This window comes from Microtus pennsylvanicus, chromosome 4 (genome assembly GCF_037038515.1).
Source record: "Microtus pennsylvanicus isolate mMicPen1 chromosome 4, mMicPen1.hap1, whole genome shotgun sequence".
In the NCBI taxonomy this organism is placed as follows: domain Eukaryota; kingdom Metazoa; phylum Chordata; class Mammalia; order Rodentia; family Cricetidae; genus Microtus; species Microtus pennsylvanicus.
In genome coordinates, this window is record NC_134582.1 from 70,035,452 (window position 1) to 70,043,320 (window position 7,869).

Here is a 7,869-nt window from a genome sequence, read left to right on the forward strand (position 1 = left end):
TTTTGCGTGGTTATTTTGGGTGTAAGCTAGCCAGGCAGCCGGGAGAAACACAGGACTCTCTCCTTGTAACAGCCAAATGCTATTACAATACATTTTTATGTACAATAAACTCAAAGTGGCTTTTCCTCTTACTCTAAGAACCCTGTGTTGCCACAACTGGTACAACCCTTCCCTTTAGCATTTTTCTGCAACTTAAGTGTTTTCTCCTCTGTCGCCTCTAATTTTGAAGTCTTTGGTATCTTGATCATCAAAGAAGTTAGTTGAAAGTGAATAAAATCCAGAACTCTCATTTTCTCACCTATAAATTGTGTTAAGGAAGACTGTAAATGTTTTAACGAGAAAGAGGCTTAGGCATCAAGGTACAGTGCGGGAAGAGGCACGCCAGGAATGCAGGTCAGTGGTAGAGCACTTTTCTAGCCTGCGTGAGGCCCTGGGCTCAATTCCCAGCACCACACACAGAAACAAAACAACACACATTGCTGGGCACAGGGGCACAGACCTGTAATCTGCAGCACCTGAAAGATTCAGACAAGACTGCCGCCAGTTTAGCCCAGTCTGCCATGCTGCACAGCAAGACCTGATGTCACACATGAAACCTCCATGCTGCTGTGGTGGCACACACTTCTACGTCCAGCACTTGGGAGACTGAGGCAGGCGCCGGGCTACAGTGAGCTGCACGTCAGTCCTGCTATAGGGCAGGGCCTTGCGGCCCAGTGGTAGAGTGCTTTTGATACCCGGCAACCCATAAAACTGGACATGGTATCAGTACAATCCCTTAAGCTCAGTCTTTGGGAGATGGAAGCAAGAGCATCATAAGTTCAATGTCATTCTCAGCTCCATGGTGACCTGGAGGCCAGCCTGAAATACTTTAAGACTTTAAGACTGTCTCGACCAGTGGCTCTCGACCTTCCTAATGCTGAGACCCTTTAATGCAGCTCATGTTATGGTGACCCCCAACCATAAACTTATTTCATTGACACTTATAACTGTAATTTTCTGTTACAAATCATAATGTAAATATCTGATATGCAGGATATCTGATATGCCACCCCTACGAAAGGGTCATTCAACCCGGGTGTCGCAACCCACAGGTTGAAAATGCTCCTCTAAAGAAACAAAAGCAAAACAAGGTGAGAGTGAGGAAATCCAGAGAACCTTGTTCAGTGGAAGTAACTGCATTATTCTCGTCACCAACCCCAATAAGCTCAATGACCAAGTCAAAGCCAAATAAATTGCTCACTTCCAGCCCATCTTATTTCCCTCAGGTGAGAGATCATTGATGCATAATCCTAACTGATTGAACACTTGATTATTTCAAAATTACAGTGCTCCCAACACAAAGAAGTGATGAATGTCTGCAGGAACGGATATGCTAGTTAACTGATCTGATTATTATAGATTAGACATGGATTGCCATCTCACACTCTAATCCATAAAATACAACTACCACGTGCTGATGTAAAAATAAGCAACGGATAGCTGGGGGATGTGGCTCAGCTGGGGAGTGCCTACCAGGCACAAAGCTCTGAGCAGGATCCCTTGCACTGTATAAACTTGATGTCAGCCCTTACCTTCACTGTTTCCCTGCTTACGTCTAGTCATCCTTGTTTCAAATGGCTTTAACTATCCTCAGACTTCTGTCACGTTGCCACAAACAAGCCTGAGAGAACCTCCTTCATAAACGCTTTCCTGAGTAATCAGCCCGAATTGCCATATGGATACCTGCGAGTTCACAGCATTCATCCACCACATGATTGAATCTTATTTCCGGCTCCTGACCTTTTGAAGACCCAGTTTTCATCTAATAGCCCTTAGCTGTTTAAAAGATTCACCGGGAGACTGAAAGTTGAGCATGAGTGTCTGTAATTGATGGGATGTTTTTTCTTTGGATAGTTTTCCTAGGGACGCAAGCTCCGGTGGAATGGAAGATTCTCTCCCTACATAGCATCTACTTCCCTTCCGCGTCTACTTTGGAATTCGAAACTAGTGCCCGCTCCTCTCCAAACCGCTGCCTCCCGCGTCTACTTGTTCAAGGTCACGGCGGTAGGTGGCAGCGGGGCCGTTTCTTCCGCAAAGCTCACGCGCTCCCTCCCGTCTCTCCGGGGACACCGCAAGTCCACCGCTGCGGGGCGGTCCAGCGCGCGTCTGGAAGGTTCGCGGGTGGGGCGGGGCGGGATGGCCCCGCCCCCAGGGCCGCCGTTGGCTGAGGCCGCGCTCCTCCCCGCAGGCGCCGCTCTCCAGCGTCGCGGATCCCGGCAGGCCGGCCTCCGCTGCAGCTGCGCCGCACTCGCGCCATGCAGAGCCTGGCCATGGACCTGCGGGTGCTGTCCCGGGAGCTGGCGCTCTACCTGGAGCACCAGGTCCGCGTCGGCTTCTTCGGCTCGGGCATGGGCTTGTCGCTGATCCTGGGCTTCAGCGTCGCCTACGCCTGCTACTACCTGAGCAGCATTGCCAAGGTGAGCCGGGGGCGGGGGCGGCGGAGCGTGGCTGGCTCCGGGGCCCCGAGGGCGCGCGGAGACACTAGCTGCCTGCGGAGGTCCAGGCTCCTGCCACCAGGTTCTCCCGGTGTCCCCTTCCCCGGACCGGCCAGCACAACTGAGGTACTTCGGGAACGACACCGGCGCTCAGTTCGCGTTTCGTCCCCGTCCCCCCCGGGATGCGTTTGAGTGCATCTTGGGACTGTTGTGATTGTGGCTTCTGTGCGTCAGTCTCCGAGGAGACTGAATCAGAGGGCTCGCGCTCGGCCTCCGGGTGGGAGCACTATAAATCCTCTGGTTGCTGGTTTAGGGCCGCGGTAAACTTTGTTCTGGACCCCTCACCGATGTTGCTTCTCCCCGCAGAAACCCCAGTTAGTGACTGGAGGGGAGAGTTTCAGCCGCTTCCTCCAGGACCACTGTCCGGTGGTGACAGAAACCTATTACCCGACGATATGGTGCTGGGAGAGCCGAGGACAGACACTGCTGAGACCCTTCATCACTGCCAAGCCCCTGGTGCAGTACAGGAAGTAAGTGAATGCGTTTTTGACCTATTATCTTCCAAATCACAGGTTTTCATTCCCGCTTCCACTTCTAAGTTAATACATCTGTGGTTAACAAAATGAAATGAAAGTAAAGAAAATTGGAAGAATGCGCGCCCACCCACCCACCTCCAGCCCCAGAAAAATACGCCTATGTTGCTCCCGCCTTTTTTCTTTTCTTTTCTGTTTTCCTAACGGGCAGAATGGAAGTCCTAGCTAATTTCTGGGATGTGAGAAGCACATTGGTTTGGGGGGAGTACTGTTTTCCAATTTGTCCTTGAGGCTCTACAATCGCTTCAGGTTCTGTGTCTCCCCACGAAAGAACTCATAGTAACAAACGCATGGGTTTCTGAAGATAATGTTCTGATGTTGCAGGTGTGGGTGGGAACATATCTAACCAAAGATTTAAATGGTGTCTATTACTAATTTCCCTGAGTCATATGGTCTTTCTCTGGAGTTCCTTTTCTCCACAGCATTGGGCCCACAATGCTGTGGGAAGTCATTCAAAAAGTAAATTTTGTAATATTCAGTGAGGGCCTGCTTAGTTGAGTCAGAGTTGTAGATAGAACAGAGTTGGCTTACCCAGAATGCCCTGTTGGTCTCTGTATTACCTCAGTTAATAGGGGTTAAATGCTATGCATTTGAGAGTAATAAAGAAATGATTAATGTAATATATGAAGGGCTGTGTGTGTGTGTGTGTGTGTGTGTGCGTGTGCGTGTGTGTGTGATACCAAGGATAAACCCAAAGCCTTGTGCATACTAGGCAGGGACTTTCCACACTCCCTCCCAAATATTTGAAGTTCTTTGACGTTTATTCTTTTTTAAGTTCATTTTAAAAATAATTTATTGGTTTTTGAACAATTTTGTGCATATATATATAATGTATTTTGACCACGTTTATTCATATACACCCCAGTTACCCTGATTTAGTCCCTTCTGAAGTTCATTTTTTACCTATTACTTTTTATTGGAACTGCTGGAAATATGGTATTAATTTTGGTAATATTTTTGTAGTGAAAGAAAGTGACTCATAGATACGCATATGTGAATGTGGTAAGTTATTTTGAGATGACCAGATAATGTCATATTTATAGAATGAAAACGCCAAGGTGCAACTTAAGCACTCCTCAGTAATGCCTTTGAATGGTCATTTTCAGTGAACTCATCAAGACAGCGGATGGAGGCCAGATCTCCCTGGACTGGTCTGATAACAATAACAGCTCATGTTATACGGATGCCAACACCAGACCCACCATCCTGCTGCTGCCTGGCCTCACTGGAACAAGCAAAGAATCCTACATCCTACACATGATCCAACTCAGTGAAGAATTAGGGTACAGGTACCTATGAAAGATTATTTCCCATTTTTCACTTAATTCTTACTGACATAAATATTTCAGGCTGAGTGAGCATGGTGGCATAAGCCTTTAATCCCAGCACTAGGAAACAGAGGCAGAGAGATCTCTGTGAGTGCAAGACCAGCTTAATCTTTGTAGAAAGTTCCAGGCTATTAAGGTACATAGAGAAAAACATGCCTGCCCTCTCCCAAATTTTCTCCCAGGTGATGTTGCACACCTTTATTCCCAGCACTCAGGAGGCAGAGGCAGGCGGATCTCTGAGTTTAAGGCCAGCCTGGTCTACAAGAGCTAGTTCCAGGACAGTCAAAGCTTCAGAGAAACCCTGCCTTAAAAAACATACAAACAAAAAAATAAGATTTTTTTCCTTAGATGTATGTTTCAAATATACACACACTCACACTCCTTCATGCATAAATTAAGCAATCTCGTAAATTATTACTTCACTCTGATTTCTGTTTTCTTTCCATTTCCCATCTGATCACCTACAGAAAATGACTCTTAGTCACACAACAACTTAGGGTAAATGACAAATGATATTAGAACCACTTGGGCATTGACAGTGTCATTCCCCTCTTCACACTCACCCACCCCTCAGGAGTGTTCTGCAGAGTAGCCATTCCATGCCCCCGAGACGGTGTACCTAGTGGGCTCTTGCTCACACTTTGAATTCGGGCCTTACCTTTGTTGATCTTATTTGCCTGGCTCGGATCCCAGTGTGAAAAATGAGCCTTAGCTTGTATCACCCATCACCTTCCACGGGCCACCGGTTCCTTTTTTTGTCCACCTGAATTTGCAGGTGCACATGGCTGATGGCCAGATGATACCACAGCATGTTTAAACAACCAGTATTCAACTTGACCACCATAATTCAATTTTTCCAAGTGAGTTGGCAGCCTTCCATTTTAGACTCAGCTCTGGAGGCTTACAGCAAGGCTGCTCTGAACGGTACTGCTTTTTTATGTGCTGGTCTTTAACTGATGGTGTGATACGCTCTGTGACTTGGGTTTAAAGTCGACTCCTTTTTTCTAAACTGAAAATGCTCATTTCTATGACACTTCAGTAGAAAGAGGGAAATATCATAACAGAAAATTCTGTTTTAACAAGTTAACTCTGATCTTTTACAGACAAAGCCTATTATGTCCAGAAAATAACATTCTCTCAAAAGCTCAAAGTATTCTTTACTTAGGATTTGCTAAGAAGTAGCAGGAACCCACTGTTATTCCATTTTAAACAACATCCACTTAGATTGAAGCTTGTTTCTAATTTATATCTAAAGCTTGGTCATGCTAAAAAGGTAGGGGTCTAGAAAGCCACCCCCCAGTTCCAGTTTTGAGACAGGATCTCATGTAGGCCAGGCTAATCTCAACATCATTATGTAGCCAAAATGTAGGGAAGGCTTGTGCTGAGAATTATGAGGAGACACAAAGAATCTGAACTTGTACTTTCCTGGGGACCTTGTAAGGAGAAAGCTGTGCCAGTTCATTGTCAGCAGCTTCAAGAACTGGGCAAGGGTGGCCTTGAACTGCTGGTTCTCCTGCTCAACCACACATTTATCAGTACTCTGGGTTCATGAAGTTATGGAGACTTAACGCAGGGTCTTATGCACACTAGATTATAGTGTATTTCAGCCTGAGTGTGATGTGTTCTGGGCTGGATCAGGCTGGCCTTGGCAGGAAGGAAGAGGAAAGAACAAGCTATTGTAAGTAAACTCTTTGGTGACCTTGGGTCTTATTCCCATTTATTTTTAGCTGCCAAGAGTCTCTTCTCTGGTCGAGGAAATGGTTCAGTCATACAGTGCCTGCTCAGTAACCATGAGAACCTGAATCTGGATCCTCAGAATTCACATAAAACACTGAGCGCAGGACCTGGAGATATGGGTCAGCAGTTAAGAGCACACTCTGCTCTTGCAAAGGATCAGATTGAGTTCCTAGCACCCACGTGGTATCTCACCACTGCCTAGTTCCAGATTCTCTTCTGACTTCATGGACACCAGGCATGCAACGTGATATATGCAAACAAACACTCATACACATAAAATAAATATTTTTTCTAAAGAAAGCTGGATAGATATGTGCCTGTATCCCCAACACTGGTGATAATGGAGGAGGTCAAGTCCTGAAATTCATAGGCCACCAGTCTACCCAGATGGATGAGCTTCAGGTCTACTTAGAGACCCTTTTTTGAAAAACTGAAGCAGATAGTAATTGAGGAAATACCCTCCACATCAACCTCTTTCCTCTATATACATGCAGCCACATGTAGCCACCCATACTAACAAGTACGTGCACCATATAAATACACAAACACAAAGAAATTCTGAGTTTTACAAGTAGAGCCTTGAGAGAAACAATTTCAAGTCTCTGACCTAAGTTGGAGAGGCTGTATCAGTTCACTCTCGCCACTGAACAAACCGTCCAAAGGTCAGCGGTTTAAAACAATCGTTCTGCTCAGTCCCAGGGGCTGACAGTTGGGCTAAGGTCACTAAGTGCCGTCTTATCCAGGGTTATTTGTGCATATGTGATTAACTGTCAAGACAACCACATGCTTGGGGACTCTGGGACCACTCAGCTCTGCTGTCATCTACGCTCAGGCTCACCCTGGGCTGCTCTTTTGGTGGAATAGGGTTTACTGAAAGTAAAAATTAAAGCTGTCAGGGCCTCTGAGGCCCAAACTGAGAACCCTTCAGTGTTTCTTCTGTAGTCTACTACAGGGCAGATGAGATAGTCATCCCAGAGTCCTGAGCAGGGATTGCAGACTCCTACAGAAAGGATGGGTAGTTTCAAGACCACTGAAGTAAAAGGTAAATCTGAAAACTTGACTTCTAGAAGGCTGTTCTGAGTCCTGAGGGGTGTGGCTGGAATCTAGCAGGTGACAGGGCTTGGGGAAGGCTCTGTAATATGATGGGACAGAGATGGGCATCAGGGTTCAACCTGACCGCTCTTGTTGGGACTGCCACTTAGAGTGATCCCAGAAGTTAACTGAAGTGTCCCACCGTACTCCCCTCTCTGACATCAGAGAATTTAGTTGGGGTGTATATAGTACTTAACTGCACACACTGAGTCTTTCAAAAGTGTTTTTCTTCCTTCTGTTGTGTTCCAGTCTGACCAGAGTAGTAACTGTTTTATAATTTAGAAGCACAAGGCACATCTTACTTCGGGACCATGTGGACATCATGTCTTTTACAGTGTTTGTCGACAGAGATGAACATTCATACGATGCAGAGAGATGAGCATTCATACGATGCAGACAGAGATGAGCATTCATACGATGCAGACAGAGATGAACATTCATACGATGCAGAGAGATGAGCATTCATACGATGCAGACAGAGATGAACAGTCATACGATGCAAAGGAGTCAGCTCCACTCATTATTCTGTATAAAAGAGAGGACTTGGGAGTGGGCATGAGTTCTGTCAGGGCAGCAAGGAACTGATGCTGTCTGGTAAGATGCTGAGTCTTGAGGGAGATTCTAACTACAACCTATAGATAAATG

The 7,869-nt window shown here is 46.2% G+C and overlaps 1 protein-coding gene across 2 annotated transcripts in view; it reads left to right on the plus strand.

Moving 5' to 3' along the window:
- Nucleotides 1–2,089: 2,089 nt before the first annotated feature.
- The window catches only part of Abhd3 (abhydrolase domain containing 3, phospholipase), a 52,721-nt gene continuing 46,941 nt past the window's right edge, over nt 2,090–7,869 (plus strand). Inside the window, exons 1-3 of one of the 2 annotated variants that reach the window (XM_075969301.1) lie at nt 2,090–2,456; nt 2,841–3,004; nt 4,174–4,356. In XM_075969301.1, the coding sequence (XP_075825416.1) occupies nt 2,295–2,456; nt 2,841–3,004; nt 4,174–4,356 (509 nt within the window). In that variant the 5' untranslated portion in view covers nt 2,090–2,294. The remainder of the gene's footprint in view (nt 2,457–2,840; nt 3,005–4,173; nt 4,357–7,869) is intronic. The other variant, XM_075969300.1, reaches the window with a different exon arrangement.